We start from the raw sequence: 21,072 nt of genomic DNA, 5'->3' as shown, positions 1-21,072 counted from the left end.
GAAGTGATTATTAAAACCACGAATTCAGAGGCGCGTTTTATTTGATACTGATCCTCCGTTTCTGCGGACATGGTGATCGATTGTGACTCGATTCTATCGCGGGTTCCTCCTCCAGGAGCTGTGCCAGTATCTTTGGCAGAAGCAGCGCAGATCTGGAACGCCAATGGAATGCATGGGACTTTGAGAGAGCTATCCATTGTCGGCATGGTCGTCAAAATCCAAGCTCCCCGACCAGTCAAGGGCGAGCTAAAGGTGCTTACCCCTGTTAAAGCGCTACTAAAAGTTAATTAAGGGGAAATGGAACACGACGCTGTGGATTCAAGATCCCACCATTTCTTCGGCGCGGGCTGGCGACGCTTGTCCCCGCTGGGGCTTTGAATTGACTGTCTGGGCAACAGTGGACTCAATCCACCGACTGCCTAGAGCAGAACCCGGCGAAATACTTGTAGCATACCCCGTCCATCTTACCGGCAGTCACGGTTCTATATTCTCTATCAAACTATCGTAACACCAAACACCCAAAAATAGATAAAGAACCATCTTGAAGCCATAGCGGGATGATCTCAGAAGATCAAATGGACGAACGCATGTTAGGAACAGTTTTGCTAGCATTTCATAAAATATTAGTGACTCGAATAAGCTAGTTGAACCCATCGAAGTCGTGATCCCCAAGGGTGCGGTCGCAAAAGATCCCAGGCCTGCACCTGGCTCCGTACTACCAAAAAATGCTCCTGAACTCAAGGTAAATGAACATTTGATTTTCAATTGCAAATGTCGAATTTAGTGGATTCCGGACAACAAATTCGAACAACGGCTGTACATTTCCGCTTTGCTTCAAACTCTAGATAATCTCGTCACATTTGCCGCAAAGGAAGACCCGCCACCAGTCATCAGAAGTAATGGAATACCAGAGTCAAAGAAAGCGATTGTCCTCCCAACTCGCGACGCGCAGGACATTGGGCGATTCCTCAAAAACCAACCCTCTTGTGTGAACCTAGAAGGAATGGTGACACGTGTGAGAGCGATTCAGGTTTGTGTGCTTCATTTACCTTTCTGACAATGCTTACGCTAGAAAGTGAATACAAGTCTAAGCGACCCCGATGGCATATCATGCTTGATTATCGATATCTGGGATGGGTCTGAACGATCTTCCGAGAACGCCTTGCTGGAACGACGACCGAATGAAAAAGTGAATATGACTTCTTTTTTCATGGTACAAAACCCCTTCAATCAACACTTAAACTAATTAACTTCATTCAAATTGATAAAAACAATATTGGGTGGGAAGATTCGGCACGAAGCGGGTTAATTTAAGCGATGATTAACCTTTTTTATGTTTTCATAGTTTCAACTTGAGATTTTTTAGAAGAAAGAAGAAGCTGTTTGCTGGGGAAGAAGTGCAATTCAACCCCATACATGGAGACCATTCCTGAGAACTTGCCCGATTCATTTGTACGGTGATGCGATAAAGAGCGCGATGGCTCAACAAGTGAGCACAGGCTGCTACTTCCGAGCATTCTCTGTCGAACTCTGCGAAGAGTCGGCCGTTACAGGTATGCTCTGCTCGATCGTAAGCTTCTTCATTTGTTTAGGACCGTGGTCCATACATAGAGGGACGCCTAGGAATGGAAAAAGAGTTGTGCTTCGATGCAGCAGCGATGCTCCTGAAGGTGCATCCTCTGGAATACAAATTTTACCGCCGTCTTACCACCGAGCAAGAAAGCTCTCTGACTTGATTATGAGAAGAAGTGCAGTCTGGTTAGGAATCCCGACTGTTAGTTACAATGTAAGTCATTCATTTCGCATCGGGAAGTGTGATCATATGCTTCGGATGAAATCCAGATAGTATAATTAACTGTGGTGACATTCATCTAGGAAACGTTTGAAAAGTTCAAGAACCAAAGCTTCAACCAAGCCTCGCAAGCAGCGGCAGTCGAGAAGCAACGAATGGTGGAGCAACGACTTGCGGAAGGCCACGCTCATATGCGCGCTAAACACTCAGAAACTGTCAATGGCGGCAATGGTAACCCGGCTGCTGTTCCTATGAATCCTGGCATCAAGAACGAAGTCATTCGAGCAGAATCCTAATAAATTCGTTCCATGCTATTCAATATTTTATCGAAAACCCGCACAGAAACCGTAAAATCCTTCGTATTTATCATTGATCGTACAAAATTTCTTCCTCTCTTCTCCTCCTTTCCCATAAACATTTTTAATCTCTTAGTATATCTCTGATGTTATTGTTATCTTGCGGATATTTAAGCATTAATTATTAAGTAAGACTTTTCCCTTAACCTTGTACATCGAAGAAATCATAGACAGCAGGAAAACAGCTGAGCTTTGACCCTTCCTAACATTTGTTTTAATGTTACTGTTAATCCTGGTCTTGCACTTTTTCCTTATTCTAGTATTATGGCCCGGATAGTTTTTTTTTCTTTCTCCACGACACCCTCCCGCAGTCAAGGCTGTTAATATTTATTGAATACAAATCATCGAGGAATCGCGAGATACATCGTGAATGTTGTCGCTTGTTTTCATGTTCATTGTTATTTGCAGTAACACGACATTCGAACTCGCTCATTCGCAAGCGTCGCAAAGGCACATAACCTCTGTGTGGACATTAGGAATACGAATTATTAAGAATAGCCATAAACTTTTGAGAATAAGGAAACTCGCTAAATAGACCTCACTTTTCTCATCTCCAGCAAATATAGTATTTCCTTGCGGTCAGCTAATCGCACTTCACAATCTCGTTATACTTTCATTGCAGAAGTTCTTTCATGATTTTAAGCTACATTCATTTTATAAGTTTATCAAGCAGTTCATGCATCGTATGTTTGATATAGCTGCAGTCTTGATTCTCAGATGCAACTATTGCTCTCCCAAAAAGACAGAATCAGAGAGGCTTGGCATTATTTCTTGAGCTGCTGGTCGTTGTTGATTACCTGACCAAAAGGAACTGCTATTTCTTTAGAGGCATGTTTATTCCACTTAACCGAACGACTATTGCACCTGACATTTGAATGCTGATATGCTTGAATTGTGCTGAATAAACGATCCATGTCTCCCAAATAAGAATAAAAATATGATCATATCAATGTGTGATGATATTTATTATTACTATCTATTTACAGCGGAAAAGTTGTAGTTTTTATAGAATTTTCTGACTGTACGGTTGAACGGAAGCGGAAATGTGTTGTTACTGTAGCGAGAATAGAAGCTAGAGTGGCAGTAAAATAAAATATTTCAACCTAGATAAACAGTAGGGTCGTCACGGGCGGGTGAAAAATAAGACGAAAGAAGAATCAGTTTCATTTTCGAAAGTTCTGAAGCAGTGTGGTTCCAGTTTTATTATTACGTTTTGTATAGTAAAGATATTTTGCTGGTGCATGTTTTTAGCAGCAATAAGAAGGAACGCGTATGAATGGTACTTTACATGTACATCGAATTCTGAGGTAACTATCGCAACGACAGGAAAATACAGAAAGCCTTAATTCCTCTTTGAGGAGGGCACCTGTAGTCCAAGCTAAAATAAGATGTTTGTACATTGTAAGCAATCATAATGGCTTTACCTGTGCAGCTAATAAAGATAGTTCTGGAGTGAGCTGATCTGGCTGAAGTTGACCACTAACGAGTGCTCTTAATTGTTGATCCTGTTGCTTGAGCAGTTCCATGCTCATGCTTGAAGGAACAGAAGTTGGTAGAGACGTTGGGAGAGAGCTGGGCAGAGAGTACGGAAGGGAAGTCTTTTTAGGGGTAGAGGATTTTGTTTTCGCCTGACCCATAGAACCTGCGAGGAGTTGTTGCATAAGCGCTTGTTCCATGCCTCCAGCTGCACCTTAAATAATTGTTATACTAACATTTTCGGGGAGCCCAATGTTCCGAAGAACTTTTTTACGCGCTCATTATATAATATAATATATTCTTAAAAAATATGTGATTTATATTTTCTTACCCATTTGCTGTTGAAGCATGAGCGCTTGGGCAGTAGCTGGATCCAGCCCTCCGAGCATTTGAAGCACCTTTGGATCCATGCCACCGGCACCAGCACCCATTCCGAGCATAGCCATTTGCATTTGCTGTTGCTTCATCAGCTCTTGCTGCTGGAGAGCTTTCATGCTGTTAGCGTCCATGCCAAGGGCTTTCATCAAGTTCGGATCCAGTCCCATTGATGCTGCAAGTTTTGGATCGAGACCTCCGAGTATGTTTGCTGTGCCTGCTCCACCAGAGAGGGCCATCAATGATCGTTCATCGAGCCCAAGCATTCGCGGATCTAGTCCTCCCAGGGCTGCCAATGGGTTTGCTCCGCCAAGGCCGGCTGCACCTAGTCCACCTAGTTGTCCCTGCTGGAGTAAGCGATTCATTGCTTGTGGATCACCGGCAGCGATTGCTTTCAGCGTTTCCATGTCCATTCCTTCAAGACCAGCAACTTTTGAAGCGGTAGATGCGACCGGCGAGGCTGCAGGCTTCTGGTCGCCAATAATACCCAGTTGCTTGAGCATAGATGGATCAATTCCTTTTGCTGCAAGCGCTTTAGGATCTACAGATGCTAATGATTTGAGAGTATTTTGCATAGCTTTATCCATTTGAGAAGATTTAGGAGTCGAAGGGGGTCGAGGCGTGACGGATTTTGCAGATTCCGGTTTAGGGCTAGATGGTTTTGATCCATCGGAAGCGTTTTTGTCTTCTTTCTTGTCTGATTTCGATTTGTCTGATTTCACTGACTTTTTATCGTCATCGGCTCCGTTCACGGGGGAGGTACTCGAAGGCGGTGCCTTCGCATCACCTTTCTCAGACTCGCCAGCGTTCGATGCCGTGTCTGTCGGTTTGGGTGTGCTTCGCTCGTCCGGTTTCGGAGTTGAAGGCTTCGGAGTACTGGTAGAAGATCTCGGTGCTTGGGGAGATGCAACGGCTGGCGCACCAGTTAGTGAGCCAAGCCCCATTGCGGCAAGCTGCTTTTGATCTAATCCTCCGACACCCATAAGCTGTTGCATGGCTTTAAGCTGCTGTTCTTGCTGTTGCTTTTGAAGATTCGCGAGATCAGCAGCACCTCCTCCAAGACCACCGAGGCCAAGTGCCATGAGAGTCGCCGGGTCCATTCCAGCTAGGCCAAGTTGTTTCGGATCTAAGCCACCCATAAGTGCTTGCATAGTTTTAGCGTCCATTCCTTGCAGACCGAGCATCGCAAGTTGCTGTTGTTGCTGTTGTTGTTGTTGCTGCTGCTGAAGAAGTTTTGGGTCGGTAAGAGAGGCGAGCATTTTGGGGTCCAGTCCCATTGATGCCAGGAATTTTGGATCCATCATAGCTGCAGCACCTCCACCACCGTATCCTAATGCCTTAAGCATATTCGGATCAAGACCGCCAAGTTGTGCCATGGCGAGAGCATTTTTATCCATCCCTAGGGCAGCAAGCATTTTTTGGTCCATTCCATGCATTCCATGGGCTGCTTGCGGCGCAGATAGTCCTTGTAGCACCGCCATCGCTTTAGGATCCATTTGAGCTTGCATCATGAGTGTTTGCAACATTTTCGGGTCCTGTAGAGCGGAAAGATGAGCAAGTGGATCGATTTCAGGCTGAATTCGCTGATACATGGTGCGCGGGAAGTACTTAGGGTGCTTGATGACAAATTCTTTTGACTCTGTGGCAACAAAGTAATCGGGATTCTTTTTCAAAAAGCTCTCGAGATTGTAAAGTTCCGGACACTTTTTCCGATCCAACTTGACATAAGTCGACAAATTAATGAGCTGAACTCGTTGATGCGCGGGATCGTTCGCCTTGGGCTTGGCCATGCTCTTCCCAAGCGCACCGAGGTTGAGTTTAGACGGGTCGACCCCTTGTTGCATTAGCTGGGCCATGACCTCAGGTGTAAGTCCAAGCTCTGCGAGATCTGCTCCCGTATGTGCAGGTGTTACGGTTGCCGTTGGCTGAGGCGTCGGTGCCTGTTTTTTGGGCTTTGGTTTTTGCTTCTCCAAAAGGGCATCAAGAGCTTCGTAGTCAACCTAATTAAACGTAATAGAGGCTAGTTTTTCAAAGTTCTCGCGAACGGGATAATCCTATTTGCGCAATTACCTTGATGGACGGATTGCTGTCAAGTAGTCCTTTAAGATCTTTATTCGGAATTCCTTCTGGCATTTTCACGCCGCCCATAATGAGTGGGATGATCTGGTTAGGCCCGAGTGTAGTGACATCGACCTTGTCATCAGATTTTCTCTTTTTCCCTTCCGCGTTCGGTGTTGATGCTCTCTGTGATCCGGACGCCATCGATGCTCTTGAAGCTGGGCGTGAATCTGGATCTTTGGCAGAGCCTAGCTCAGTGGTTGGGGCAGGCCGCTTTTTGGCGGATTTTTTCGGGGTTGGTACCCCCAGGCCAGCCATGCCCGGAATCGGTAGACCTTGCATTTGCATCAGCTGCAATACTTCCGGCGTCATGCCTGAACGAATACGGATTATTGTTGGTCGAGCTCAGTTTGATATTTACATGGTTGGTTTCACAGCCTTTCAAAAAATCATCTTACCACAGTCATCGCCCGCTTTTCAAATAACGCGCAGACTTTTATTAATCTCAAATAATCGATTCGGCTATTATTTGGTACAGAGAGGGCATGCCCTTGATAGAAGAAAGTTTTAACGAGCGTGCATTCGAACCGGTATCTACTAGTTTGTGAAATTCTAAGAATTCAAATTATTCCTTCGCTAGAAGCGTTGAAGATAGTTTCGCTGCTGATAATTTTTGGTGCTTGAATAATGCGATAATTACCTGCTTGACCGAGGAGAGTCTTTGCGTCAAGAGCAGCTGCTTTAGGATTGGTTAATGGAGGGGCCAAACCGAGTAGTTTCGCGGTTTCAGCATCCAGTCCCAGTTGTGCGGGGTCAATCATTCCTTGTCTCAGTAACATCGCAATGGCAGGGTCCTGAAGTTGTTTCTCGAGCGCCATTATCTTCGACTGTTGCTCGGCGGTCATCTTTGCAGCGGCTCCAGCGGCAGCTGCGTTCAGGTTCTGCTCCATTTTGGGCTTTTTGTCGACCTTGGGCGCTTTTGCTGCTTCCGGCGGTATCTGCGGCTGCTGTGTCAATTGGCTCATGAGGGCATCGACAGGTAGCCCGAGCATAATCGACTGAGTGAGAAGATGATGAAGTTGTTCAGCTTCCTCTTTCGAAACTTGCCCAATTTGCTGCAGCTCCGTCAATTTCTGCAATAACTATAATAGAGGGTCACCACTGTAAAGTTGCGCTTGTTTTTCTTGACGCGAATAATTCTCTTTTGAGCGCTTTTAGAAAAAAATAACGACTAGTAATATTTTGCCATCGTGATTTTAAGATTAGTATTCTCGAAATCGATATAAGAGGGCAATGGGGTGTCCACTTGGGCAAATTTTTCTTATTCGAGCTCTTCTGAAGGACGAAAGTGGAACAATGAGCGATTTACGATCGAGCCAAGTGGCACCCCGTGGAGTCATAAACACTAAAGGAAACAATACATTGGCCGATCGGAATTATACAAATTTCCAGGGAGAAACACGACCCACCACTCTTCTAATACACAATATAACATTTTCCACATCACAGGCGAGCATAAGCGCTTGTAAGTACTCGACAACTCCCGTGCAACAGTAATATCGAGATGTCTTATGCATGAAGAGTTGTTCATTTGTTAGACAAGGGGTATATAATCACCAATGATAAGTGGCTATTGATTTTACTTCTTCTCTTTTGATTTGGTTAAGCCTACATTTATTGAAATGTTTCTAAATGTGTGTACTCGACTTGACCGCGAATGAACAGATAATGCGTCAGTTAGCAAGATCATATCATATTCAGTTCCATAAACTACCATGAGATTTTTTTAGAGAGGGAGAAGGCCCCTGGCTTCGCTTCCCCGTTCCCCTCTCGGGGGAGTCTAGAAAATTCCTTGAGTTCCTGTTGGGCACTTCAGAATATAGAATCTAGAGTGCGGCCCAATGCGGAAAAATACGGTATTCTGATTGGCTAGCCGCGCTATGCGCGCGCGGCTAAAGTGAGAGTCCCAGAGGGCTAAGGACTCTCAGATTCTCAGATCTCCCCTTAGAAAAAAATCTCATGGTAATAAGCTAACTTCCCGAAAAAATTCACGTAAAACTATCTTCTAAAGCCATTGGAAATCCTGTATTTATAATTTCTGCGATGATTACCTTTCTGTTAAAAAAGAAGGGGTAATTATTCGTTTTCTCTTAATTTCTCGATCGTTGGGGCGCGAATCGGCGCCTGTGGCTCCTTTCGCGTGTTTTGTGTTTCTCTTGTTGCGAACAAAAAGTGGAAAATATTTTAAATGGCGAAAAGTGATCGATTGGATTGGAAAGTTAGTTAGTTACCCAGAGATGGGTCGTGACCGAAGAGTGGAGCCGGGCCTAGTGCCCAAAGGCGGCATTGTTTGTATTTGATGCTTCAAGTGTGCGGGCAGCTTATCGAAAGCGGCGCAAATAGCGCGGAACCGTGGTGTTCTTCCCAGTTTTGAATTATTTAATAATCGTTCTTGATTTACTACACATGTTGCCACATTTTTGAGAACACAGCCGTGTGAACACCCCGCCACACTCGCAAGTAAGCGGCTCGACATGTTGTTTGGACAGCAGAGCCGGAAGTGGCCACTTGCAGGCCAGCGAGTTAATACCGAACCAAAAGGGGGCTTGATAGATAACATATCTCTCCACACAGTTCCTTCCTACGAGCGCTTCGCTTTCGTAAATAATTCCTTAAAATTATCTACTCTCTTTCGTTTAATGACCGATCAGGAGTATCAATGATCATTGCGCAGCGTATTTTCATCACATAATTAATTGATAATAATCAAACTGGATAGACTTACTAAAGTGTAACGTGATGGCGCCCGGATCCGCACAAATAAAATACTTTCTCTTGTGATTTTGGATAATGAGTGAGGAGCTACTTTCGCGGGAATTAAAAATGATTTGTTACTGGGCACATTCGATAGGGGCAATCAATAATGCTCGTCTTGTCGCCCGATTCATTCATGTGACTATCCATTCGGCTTAGCGGTCTTAGGTTCACTACACCACCCCGTACTCATACTGGCATTAAGCCAACCAACGCCAAAATATTTTCTCGACGTATACACCACCACAAACGTCACAAGTTACTTTTTCATTAAGTACTTATCAGCGAGCCAAACCACGATAAATATGCACGAAGTAGAATCAATTAGGATAACACGCCACGAGAAGCGATTTTATTTGAATTCTGTAGTCGAATTCAAATGAACTCAAATCTGAGTAGATCTGCAGAAGAACCAGACTTACTCACTGAAACTCCAACTAGATGAACCTTCGAAAACAGCTTTAATCACTCTGGCAATATATTAAATCTCTGACTTATAATATTTTTATGTGTGTCTTTCAAAAAATGTTCTATTGAGATAGTAGGGACCCTCGCCTGTTGGCTGCTATTGATGGCATCGAGTGTACTGTTTTGGGGTTGATAGGGAGTACGAGCTTGAGGCCGGCCGCGCATTTTGGCACTTTTGGTGGCGGAGCGATAGTCGCTGGCGGGCGATTCGGTCCGGTGAGGTGAGTCTATTGCACCAGAGCTACCAGCACCATGTTGCCCGACAGCTGACAGATTCATCATCGAGTTGAGCAATTTAGGTGTTGGCCACTCTCCTTGCAGAATACAGAAGCAGACCTGTTCAGCTCGCTGCATCAAGATCTTGTCCTTTGGCCACCTAAAGTTAACACGTAAGAATAAAATACAGAGAATTATATTATGCCCCAGCCAAGCGGTAATGCGGAAGAATATTGAAGCGATTAGAAGTGCCGTGTTAAATGGTCAGACTTTTAGAGCCACAAACAAGAATGCTTTCACGTATATAATCATCATATACTGCCGAATTAGCGCTTGCTTGGGGATGGAATATTAAATTAAGATGACAATTTTGTATTAGTGGAAGAGTGTGGTGGGACAGTTCATCGATCCAGCAGCGATTCGACTTATGTCCCTCCAAATTGCTTATTCTTTGTATCAAGGAGTTAATTATTCAAAGGCGTATATTAATACGAGGCTTCTGAATCGATTTCGCCCGGACCAGACACTAATGTCCAGCTAGTTAGATTTCGCCTCAAATCTTACGTGAGGTGCGCTTTGACACCACAATGATAAATACAGCACCTGTTAAGTGACTGCTGTTGGATGAACTCGGCTTCAAGCAGTTGTTTTTCCTCCTCAGTAGCAACTTCAACCACTGGTCCTTCGGGAACGGGCTCCTCGACTTTTACTTCCTCTTTTGGCTGCCCCGCTTTTTCATCCTTGACCTCTTCTGTACCTTCTTCAGGATTTTTAGGCTCCTCAATGGGTTTAACATCAGATTTGGGCTCATCCGTTTCCATTTCTTTTTCGGAATCTTGTGGAGTATCCTTGGGCGTATCTTCTTCCATTTTTTCTTCAGAAGATTGATTTTCATCTGCAGGAGGCTTTGATTTCGGACTGCTTTCTGTTTCAGACGGCTTTTTCTCCAGTTCGTTTTTGTCTTCAGGCATATGTTCGTCAGTCTTCTCGGGAGTTTCGTCTTCCTTGATTTCAACTGGCTCCTCTTTTGTTTTAACCTTGATCCGAGGAGCGACTTTTGGGCAGTCTTCATAACATCTCCGAACGTAAGATCCGAATCATTAAGAATATGGATCTCACATCTGGAAAGTCCGTGCTTGTGGAGACCTACAAGCAATTCTTTGTCGTGAATACCCGCTTTCCACCAAATAGGTAGATCTGGTGATTTTTGACAGAGTTTCAATCTTGCATCAAGCTGAGGATGAATAAGACATTCTCGTCTGATGCGATCGAGAAGCTGGATACGCATTAGAGTTCTACTTGCTCGATCTTCAGAAATTTGTTCCACATACACAGCAGGTAAATCTTCATCGGGAATCGTCGTGCGGCGACAAGTCCGTTCACACATAGCTCGGAATGCAATGTAATAATTAGTAAGACTAGTGTCGGTCTTTTTGTCAAGTTTTGCAACCATGCGGAATTTTTCCCAGTTGAAACTTCCATTGGGCAGCATTTCGGTGCCGAAAGTGCTCACAGCACGATAGAAGTCAGACTCCTCGCGTTTAGTCCAACGTTCCGTAATCTGTCTCTGAATTCGATTTTTGTTCATTCTTTGAGCTCGAGCAGCAGCTCTTCGGAAAATACGCTGATACGCAGCAACAATCATGCGGAATCGCTTGTTGAGATCTGGAATCGACGGCCAGGGTTCATATTTTGGTTGAACCTTCGTTTCAACTTCAACCTTCTCTTCCTCTTTGCCCTCTTTGATTCCCTCCTCAGAATCTTTTGGACCGTCGCCATTTACAGTAGCATTGTCTTTTTCTTCGCCAGTTTTTTCTTCTGCATTATTGGCAGTACTTGCGGAGGCCTCCATGATTTGTTCTTGATCTTCGAAGACATTTCGATGTTTTGGTTTGTATTCTTTGTCAGCCGGGTTATTTCCATCAACGGTGCTTGAGTTAACAGGCTTAGATTCGCCCTCCATTAGATCTGCCATTAGAGCCTTATCATCGGCTGGGCCAACCTTTTTGACGAACACAAGGCTCGGATCATTTCTAATCAAGCTATATCTATCGTAGCCATGTTTGAAAATTCCTACGAGAAGAGACTTATCGGCTTCCTCGTCCCACCATGGAACAGGTGGTTCACCTTCGATATTAGGAACGTCGAGCTCGTATTCGGTAGAATGAACATTATCTTTGATGTGATCTAGCCAGTCTGCAAGTATTTCTGTTCTCAGATATGATAAAACGCGAACACGACCAAGGAGCTTGTTGGTGTTAGTAACCACGTGCTTACGGAATTGATCATCGACCAAAAGGCCATCAAGTTGAATAACCCATTCGCGACCTTCGTCAAGTGGAGGAGGACTTTCTGAATCTCGACCACGCTTAGATTTCTTCGTGGGCTGTTTCTGATGAAGTGCGCTGTGGAGATGAAGTTCGTGAGCAAATTCTGGTGGAGTTATCAATTCCCAAATAAATTGCTTAACTTTATCGTCTCCGTTGTAACAACTGGCAGCTAGAGATAGAATCGCTCTCGCAACTTCCTCGATTTCCTTTTCAGGAAAGCTTTTGGAGAGCTGACAATGGTCAGAAATATCTTGCCAGCGTCCCCATCCAAACATGAGTAGTCCCTTTTGGAGTTTGAAAGATTCCTTTCGTCCCCAGCCAACATTTCGCCGTTTCTTTCCAGTTCCTCCATCTGAATCAGAATCAGAGCCTTCCATGCCTTCAATGTGCGCAGTTTCATCGAATTCTGGATTGTACCGTTGTGTTTGCTTCCGAACACGGGGTTGCTCGATAATCAGCTTATTAGCAGTTAAAGCATCAAGATCTAAGTCCGCCTTTCGTGCCCACTTTTCCCAGAAGTCAGGATCATTTATGTCAATATCCATGCGGTTGTCAGCAGCACCAGCGAAAGTAGCTTTTGAGAATGTGCTACCCTTAACTCCACCGTCGTGTTTAATAGTGGTGGCGCGATTAGAAAGAATTTGATCAATGTCTTCTTCGCAGAATTTTTCGGCCGCATCATCATCGTCCATAAGCGCACCGTATGCACCCTTCTTGAGCAAGTCCTCCACCTCTTTTTTAGACAATGAGTTCATTGGACCGCCAGAGTCTTTTCCAGAACTTCCAGACATACTAAAAGAGGTTATTTCGTATTCAAAAGCAAAGCCATAAATACCTTTGAAGAACAGCTCGATCCAACCCAAGTTTGAGTGATGCTCTATCAAACATTTCACGCTCATATGTCTTGCTAGTCAAAAGTCTGTAGATTTTGACCTCCTTCTTTTGACCAATACGATGGCAACGTGCTTGAGCTTGAAGATCGTTCTGCGGATTCCAGTCCGAATCGAAGATGATAACAGTGTCTGCAGCAGTCAAGTTGATTCCCAGACCACCAGCCCGGGTGCAAAGAAGGAAAACAAATCTGTCGGAGTCCTTTTTGCAAAACCTGTCAATAGCGGCCTGTCGATCGTTGCCCCGAATTCTTCCGTCTAATCGCTCGAAGCCCATATTCATTTGATACAAATAATCCTCCAAAATATCGAGCACTCTGATCATCTGGGAAAAGATGAGAACTTTATGTCCACCAGCCTTCAATTTCGGCAAGAGCTTATGAATGAGGACCATCTTTCCAGATGCTTGCACAATAGCTGTCAATGGATCAGCGACTTCGCCTTTTGCTCTGTACTCATCAAGAATTTTATCTTCGGCTCCTTTAATTAAGAATGGATGATTGCAGCACTTCCGAAGCTCCATCATAGTATTCATCAAACTTGGGACATTTCCACTCGAGGCGCCTTTAGACAAAAAGTCGAAGTTGCGTTCAAGAATAGCTCGGTAGTATTTCTTTTGAATGTTAGTCAACTCGACTTCAATGATCGTCTCCTCTTTTGGAGCCAATGATTTTTCCACGTCTTCCTTAAGTCTTCTAAGCATGATCGGTTTCAGAACCTTTTGCATCTTATCTACGTGGTCTTTATTGGTGAGGACACCGTACTCTCGCATGAAGTATCCGATGTCGTAAAAGTCTGTCGGATTCATGAAATTGAGGAGTGCATAGAGTTCTTCGATGTTATTTTGAAGAGGCGTTCCAGTCAAGAGAACCTTATGCTCAATATGCATATTCCTAAAGTAAAGGCGTGAGAATTCTGATTGACCAGTATGAAATTGTGTTATTGGGGTAAATTTCAGCACCCTTGACTAAACAAATTTGAGTTTGTTTTCTGTTTAAAGACGGCATAGTGAGTTATGACAGATAAATAGACTCTGTGCATCACTGTCTCGTCAGGTATGTTTTCATGATTCGCTTCTCACGAGCCGTGAAAGCGACCGTGAAAATGAAGCACTGAGATGAATATAAATTTGGTTATCGACTGACGACTACGCAAAGTACAACACGGCAGCGGATAATTACTCACTTCAAATTTTCAGCAAGCTTTGACTTGGTGTTCTTCAAGCGATGAGCTTCGTCGATAATCATCAGTTGCCAGTTAACGTTACGAATTTCTGGAATGTCGGCGACGATCATTTCATATGTCGTGATCAAGGCATCAAATCGGAAATCACCTATTTTTTAAGAATAAAAAAGTTTATTAAATTTTAGTATTACCTCTTTTAGGATATCCTTTTTTGTCACGTTGGTATAATTCGTACTGATGGATCATTTGCCTCGATTGTGCTGAACCGTGGTATACGATTGCGTTTAGATCAGTCCACGTTTCGAATTCTCGAATCCAGTTGCCAACAGTAGATAGAGGAACAACAATCAGAAACGGGCCTTTGTGATTCGTCTCGTAAATTTTCTGGATGAAGGTTATACTTTGGATAGTTTTTCCCAAACCCATTTCATCAGCCAAAATACAATTTCGTTTCTGATACCAATTGAAAAGCAGCCATGAAACACCTTCGACTTGGTATTCGCGAAGTTCACAACCATTTTTGAATCGTTGCGGATGTTCGAGCTTACGCCACTGACTTATTGGTGGTCTTTCGGATGGTCGTTTGTATGCTTTCCTTTTGTTGTACTTTTTGAAGCACTCTATTTTGACTTGGTCTACGTCAACTTCTAATTCCCAAGTGCATTCATCGTACGCTAAACCACACCATTTCACGAGGAAATGGCGAGTATCGTTGCCAGATTCAGCATCCTGACCTTCCACCACATCAAGAACTCGATCGACAATTACGAAGTCCGGATTAAACAGATCCTCGTTGTCCGGATCAGGCGCGTTCGTCGCACCCAACTTGCTGAAGTATCTGCGCATCTTCTGATCAAAGCGCGGGTCAAAAATCTCATCCTTGAAAAGCCAGACACAGTGAATGTAAGAGTACCCTTTCCATTTGATAAAAAATTCCTCTTCCTCTTCTTCGGGTTCTTCGTCTGGCCTTTTCTCGGGTTCTTTTTTGGCCTCTTCAGATTTTGATTCAGCATTGCTTTCCTCATCCGAGCGTTCGGAGCTCTTTTTACGTTTGACAATCCTGTGCGACAGAATTTTGTCAACAATCAAAGGTTCTTCTGCGACTTCTGCCACTGGTTCCTGGACACCATCTTCGGAAGTATCGACGGATTCCTTCTTTTTACGACCTCTCTTTCTTACAGGTTCATCATCATCAGAATCTGCATCACCATCAGAGAAGTTCGGAACTGCATTGTCATCGTAGTTCTTGGGGGCTCCTCGAGATGACCTCCCCGACCGACGTTTTTCAATAAGATCTTCAGGAGAAATAAATTCATCTTCAGTCGATTCAATTTTTCTCCTCTTCTTTTTGCTTTTCGATTTTCCTTCATCCTCGTCGTCATAGTCGTATTTCTTCTTCTTTTTGGCCGAATTGATGATAGTAGCTGGAACTTTAGGTTTACCACGACGACTTTGAGACTTTTTCTGTGGAACTGCATCAGGTGATGCAGCTCTCAGATCATTTATATCAAAGTCCTCATCGTTAGCACCGTCGTTGGAATTTGAGTTACTATCAGATGTTCTGTAGTTTCCATAAGGATCGACATCCGCATCGCTCACCAGAGCGGCTGCAGCTGCTGCAGCAGCTTCTCTAGTAATTCCACGTGCTTCTGATTTCTTCTCCTTTTTACTACGTTTTCTTTTCTTCGGATTCTGGGTGGATTCGGGTTCTTGGCTCATTTCGACAGCGGGTGTTTCCTCTACGCCGTTAGATTCGGATACAGGTTCTTCTACTGGTTCGCTTTCATCGATCTCCATTTTGGAGCTATCCCTCGACGAGTTCTCTTTCAGTTGTGATTCGAGCAGAAGTCTTTTTCCCTAGTGTCTTCTGCCTCCTTATTTGAGTTATAATAGGTCGGATTGATAAGGTTCAGTGTATGTGAAAGTAACTTTGACTAAATATACTTTCAAACGTTAAAAATGTATTCATCCGAAAAATGTTCTCTTATGTTCAACAGTAATTTATTTGAATATTCAAAGTAAGCTCTATCTACCGCGTTAATTATCAAGCGATATCTATATTTGAACGATTTTATAAACGAACATACCGTATGTTACATACGATATCTATATTAATATATATATATAGATATTAACAATTTAATGCTATAAAAACAATTTGCACTTTGAATAACCATAGATAATTTTAACTCATTCCTGATCGTCTTCGTCAGAATTTTCGGTTGTGTTTTTAGCTGAAGACCTTTCCTCAAGGACACCATTTTCTGGTGCCGTTTTCTCGTTTTTCTCCAAATTAGGATCGAGATTTTCCTTCTTGTCGTTTTCATCTTCAGAAGAAAGTTTAGCAGCGATATCATCAACATCGTTAGTTTTATCTGTGTCTTCCTCTGAGTCCGAGAATTCCGGGACCTTTGATACGTTGCTTGGTTGTGTCTCGGCTTGTCCGCCGCTTGCAATTGAAGGATGAGCCAACTTTGGAGGAGAAAGCTTTGGTGGACCAGTTTCAACTGCGGTTTTCTCCTGTTTTTCTTGTGGAGAAATAGGTTTTGGCTGCAACTGTGGAGGCTTGGGTGGACTAGCGGGAACTGAAGGAGAAGTCTCTTCAGCTGGTTTCGGCGGTACAGGAGAATCTGCTTGTAGCTCAGGGGCAACTGCTGGTGGCTCTCCTACTGGTGCTACTGGTTTGTGTGCTTGGGAAATATTAGGGGTTTGTTGGTTGATTGGGGGAATGGGATCTTGAACTGGCTCCGGAAGAGGCTGGACTGTTGGTTTCTGAACATGTTGTTGCTGTTGAGCTTGAGGGGCTTGTAATGTTTGTGGTTGATTCAACGCTGGCGATGCCGGTACGGGAGCTGCAGTTGGTGGCGCTACAGCTAGTTGTGGTGGTGGTGGTACTTGTGAAGTTGACTGCTGTGGAAGTGGCTGATTCACAGCGGGAGGCGGAGGTGATTGAAGCTGTGCTGAAAATCCTCCAGGCTGTGGAGGCCGAGTTAAAGGAGGAGGCTGTTGGCGTCCGATTGCTCCTGGAGCAACTGACATCGGTGGAGGCCCGCTACTTAGAGAATGAAACGAAGATTCTTGTGGCTTTGGAGGCAGTGTTGAAGCTGGGGGTGCTCCATTCATTTGTGTGGGAGCTGGGGCGCGGGAATATGTAGTTGGTGCAGGGGCACCTCGATTATTGAAACTAAAGTCGGGCATCGGTGCAGAACCCACGGGAGCAGCAGGGGAGGGCGCTCGTAATTCTTGCTGCACTTGCGGAGCTTGAGGTCTTGGTGCTTGAGGAATGGGTGCTCCCGGGAATGTGTTGCGAGGAGCATTTGCCTGACTGAACATGGGATTCGGAGAGACGCCTGGTGGATGTGGATGGCTAGGTGTAGGTGTTGCCATCGACTGCTTGTAAACTGATGTCACATTCGTTGAGCTTGGACGAGGTCGCTGCGGTTGTTGAGAAGTTGGCGTAAAATTTGAAGGGTTGGGGCCAGGAAAGCTCGCTGAAGGCATCGGAGGATAACCCATCTGTCCCATCGAGCCCTCCATTGATACCGGTGGAAAGCCTGGGTGGCCGTATGGTTGACCGGGACCACCAGGAAAACCTGGTCCACCCATTCCGTATGGATTCGGCCCAGGCATTCCAGGATACGGCTGTCCAGGAAAACCAGGTTGACTTGTCATTGGGTAATGGGCGCCATTCTCGGGCCCGCCAGGAAACCCTATTTTAAAAATGTATCACTTGATTCGATTATTATTTCCACAATATTTCTCTTGCATTCGTAAACAAATAATTTTGAAATTAGTTCTACCTGGATGGTGTTGACCCCAATTATCTCCATTCTGTTGACTGTAAGGTGGATAACTAGGATATCCATTTTGGTCCATGCCCATCATGTTAGGAGGCTGGCCATGGTGAGTTGGTGGCCACCCATGGCCCGGTGGCATTCCACCTTGCCAGGACATCTAAAAGATATGGTTAGGAGGATGATTTTATCAGGATTATTTGTATGACTTGTCTTAATACTGTCTAAGCTACTGTCTCGTCAGATATCTTTTGGACTGAATTCAAAACAATAATAATATTATTGCGAAATCACGGGGATTCCCTGAGACAAAGATTTTCAATGAATAAGCATGAATATTCCGAATAGCATAAAGTTGATATGACATCATGAAAACTATTATGGTATTTGTGTCTCGATTATCATCTGTGTTGAATTATTTTTAGCAAAAATAACGCTCGTTTTTGGACAAATTGTTTTCTGCAATGAAACTCATGTTTAGATTGCTCAAAAGAAAGTAGCCCAAACCTGAATGGACTCTATCAAACGCAAACACGTTACTTTTGAACGACTGCTTCTTTTCTCTGCTAGAAGAAATTCGACATTGGAGACATATTATTGTCAGAAAAAAAGGGGTTGACTTGGCGTGTTCAGTTGATAATCTGCTTTTGCCCCGAGTTAAATGGTGGTTTTTTCATTTCACATTTTTCATATCCGTGAGAAGGATCGCTCGCCGCAGTTCGGGCGCTCACGAGGTCCGTGATCGTGAAAGAAATAGAAGGTAGCGAAAAAGAGAGAATCTGTCGGCCCGTTCTATTTCCCGACTGCGATCTGGCCACAATCAGGGATAAATATTCGCATCTTACTAGACAAGGGGATTATATCGATTCATTGCGACTGCCCCGTGAAAGCGACTCCTGCGGTACAGTAGTGGAAATAATCCACTTGGAGAAGTAGAAACGGCCGCATTCGCCAAAAGCGGTGGAGGCCTTCCATTCACGGCGCCGTGAAGCGCACTTCGTGAAAATGAGGCACCCCGGAGCGTCGTCGGTCGAAAGTGGTTCGGTCCGCGAATTTCACATTTCACAAGCAGAAAGACAGACACGCGAAAATGCCAAGGGGCGCAATAACCCGTAACTCCACCGCCAAAACAACTCCACCAAATTAAGCCTCCATCATAACGACTTCTCCCTTTGATTACACCTTGTTAATTTTCTTTCGCAAAAAGTACCTTTTGAATTTAAAATCATACTTATTAAAAATAAATCTCAACGCTCGTTATTTTCTTACGTGTGAAAAACTTCTCGCACACTCTTCAGCTAGCGCTTACGCAGAAAGTCATTTCGTCAGAAAAAGAAGTCTCTGTTTTCAATTCTCGCTGCGAAATTGTGGTTTGCATGTGAAGAGCTGCTCCGCCAAAAAGTCCAAATTTATTGATCCATGACCGGAATAAGCCAACGGGATACCGAAAATTTTCCGATTGTTTACGCCGCGCAAATCGTCAGCGCTTACAAGCCCAGCCTGGCCTCGATTCGGAGGCTCTCTTCATTAAACTTGTCAGAACTACTTACTGAAGGAAGCACTTGGCGAGGAAGAACTTGCAGACAACAATATCAAATTAAAAACGTTTTAATTCGGTGTGAAGGTTTTCGCGATTGTGGGAGCGAAAGCCAGTGGACGCGCTATTTAACAGGAATTCAATTTAGGAGCAGTATCGGATCAGCAGACATTCCGCAAAAACACTTGCATCACCATCACTCTTCTTGCACTCCTCGTCTCGGATACTCTACTCATCCATGACAACTCGCTCCGCAGTTCAACCCTTTCCATCTATGCAAACAAAACACGATCTGGATTCAAAACTTACACCCTTACAGGTTAAATTTTTCATTCCATCAATTTCACTAGCCCAATTACGTTTTCATTCTTTGCAAACAAAAATCGATAGAAATTCAAACAAGCCGATCTTCGATAAATTTTCGAATACGATTTTCATTTTCTCCTCAAAACAAAAACCAACGATTCTATCGTTCGAGAGTATTGAAGAGTAGAATTAATTGGAGATTATGGAATAGATGTGAATAAACGATCCGTTTTGACGAATAGAAGAATTCGGAGAGCGCCGCAAAGTCCAAACTTTCAAAAAAGAAAAGAACGCATCGAAGTGGAAATTTCGCGCATGAAATTTTAAATGAATGATTTTTAGTGAAAAAAAAAATGAAAATATCCGGCATCGAGCATTTAGGTCTGGTGATCGAGTGTGGTACATTGAGCGGGAGAGAAAGAGAGAGAGAGAGAACTCTTAGGCTAGTTTCGCCGCTACTTAGCAGGCTGACCAGCGAGAATTATTGGAGATAGCTTTGATAAAGCAAAAATTAGAAAAAATGATTTAATTCAAAGTTCAACAATGACGATTTCAAAATGCGAAAGTTACCTTTCAGATAGTTTTATTTTCAAAGAGAAGATTCTTCTTGAGTCATTTACTCGACTTTCGCTTTTCTTTGGGCTTCTGGAGGAGAGTCTCTCACGCGCCGATCGCTTCTAATTAGAGCCGAAATAAAATACGAAAAAAACTGCGGCCTCTTTTGGTGATGGGAGTTAATGTCTGTTTGAGTGGATGTGTGTGCGCGTGTTATTGGTGTGTATCGTGATTGGCGAGTTTTGAGTCCGTGAAAGGCTTCCCGTGAAAAGGGCCCGTGAAAGAGTTGGCGGCGGACGAGACGCCGCGAGCGCGGCCGAACCACTCACGCATCGTGAGCCGCAAATGCTCTTCACGGAAGTCCCGGTTGCATCACGGCCAGCGCGCTCACGAGCGGCTGAACGCGCTCGTGAAGTCAAAAAGCGCGCGACGCCGCTCGCAACGCCGAAACGCACTTTGTAATAGCTCCCTTCAAACGCCATTGCTCTTCATTCCATCGCTCTCCTTTCCCTCATCTGCTTGATTCTAGTGGCAGCATTCATGAGGTTCATGGCGATTTCGAGGAGTACAAATCAAATTCAAAGGACAAAGCTATCTAACAACTCTCTGACAAGTTTTCAGAAGGGGAAGTCGAACGATTGACTGATTTCAAACTTTGAACGATGATTTGGAGCTTTACTGGAATTCGAACCTCTAATTTCGCTCCTTTGAATTTGTCAACGACAACTTATATCGATAGAAACATAAAAAAAAACGTCGTTGTAGACTTTTTGTAAAAAAATAAGCTTCAATTTCATAAAATAAATAAATTAAAGGGATATAATCTTTTCTTCGATCAGAGACAGCTATTGGGTATTTTTTTTTTACCAAATATCGACAACTTCAAATTTCGCCCAAGAAACATGGGGTCAGGATTTACC

At 44.0% G+C, this 21,072-nt stretch overlaps 3 protein-coding genes across 4 annotated transcripts; 1 reads left to right on the top strand and 2 right to left on the bottom strand.

Moving 5' to 3' along the window:
- Positions 1-6: 6 nt before the first annotated feature.
- On the top strand, positions 7-3,272 carry LOC145706955 (uncharacterized). 2 transcript variants are annotated; one of them, XM_081784419.1, is made up of 9 exons: positions 7-252; positions 293-474; positions 548-594; positions 660-742; positions 785-1,030; positions 1,073-1,189; positions 1,367-1,553; positions 1,593-1,786; positions 1,876-3,272. In XM_081784419.1, exons 1-9 carry the CDS (start codon positions 70-72, stop codon positions 2,086-2,088), a joined length of 1,452 nt encoding a protein of 483 aa, XP_081640545.1. In that variant the 5' UTR covers positions 7-69; the 3' UTR covers positions 2,089-3,272. The 2 variants fall into 2 exon arrangements, with proteins under 2 accessions (XP_081640545.1, XP_081640544.1); XM_081784418.1 differs by having other exon boundaries at positions 1,073-1,213.
- Positions 3,095-15,833, bottom strand: LOC145706956 (uncharacterized). Its single transcript, XM_081784420.1, is given in 11 exon segments — positions 3,095-3,526; positions 3,573-3,838; positions 3,956-5,999; positions 6,070-6,431; positions 6,758-7,199; positions 9,427-9,715; positions 10,159-10,514; positions 10,517-12,677; positions 12,721-13,668; positions 13,961-14,108; positions 14,152-15,833. Coding segments are annotated over 11 exon segments (8,658 nt in total). The 5' UTR covers positions 15,758-15,833; the 3' UTR covers positions 3,095-3,490.
- A 317-nt stretch (positions 15,834-16,150) lies between these two features.
- LOC145709082 (uncharacterized) lies at positions 16,151-20,465 on the bottom strand. Its single transcript, XM_081786765.1, has 3 exons — positions 20,168-20,465; positions 17,761-17,914; positions 16,151-17,670 (listed from the first exon to the last, which is right to left on the bottom strand). The coding sequence occupies exons 2-3, from the start codon at positions 17,912-17,914 to the stop codon at positions 16,151-16,153; spliced, it is 1,674 nt and encodes a 557-aa protein (XP_081642891.1). The 5' UTR covers positions 20,168-20,465.
- Between the last annotated feature and the right edge of the window lie 607 nt (positions 20,466-21,072).

This window comes from Oikopleura dioica, chromosome XSR (assembly GCF_907165135.1).
Source record: "Oikopleura dioica chromosome XSR, OKI2018_I68_1.0, whole genome shotgun sequence".
In the NCBI taxonomy this organism is placed as follows: domain Eukaryota; kingdom Metazoa; phylum Chordata; class Appendicularia; order Copelata; family Oikopleuridae; genus Oikopleura; species Oikopleura dioica.
This window is presented reverse-complemented; position numbering and strand designations above follow the sequence as displayed.

Coding starts and splice junctions, on each gene's coding strand:
- LOC145706955 (XM_081784418.1), top strand. CDS start 70: ATGGTGATCGATTGTGACTCGATTCTATCGCGGGTTCCTCCTCCAGGA. Junction 475..547: donor CCCGTCCATCTTACCGGCAG/TCACGGTTCTAT, acceptor ACCATCTTGAAG/CCATAGCGGGATGATCTCAG. Junction 1,787..1,875: donor TCCCGACTGTTAGTTACAAT/GTAAGTCATTCA, acceptor ACATTCATCTAG/GAAACGTTTGAAAAGTTCAA.
- LOC145709082 (XM_081786765.1), bottom strand. CDS start 17,914: ATGTCCTGGCAAGGTGGAATGCCACCGGGCCATGGGTGGCCACCAACT. Junction 17,671..17,760: donor TTGGGGTCAACACCATCCAG/GTAGAACTAATT, acceptor TTTTTAAAATAG/GGTTTCCTGGCGGGCCCGAG.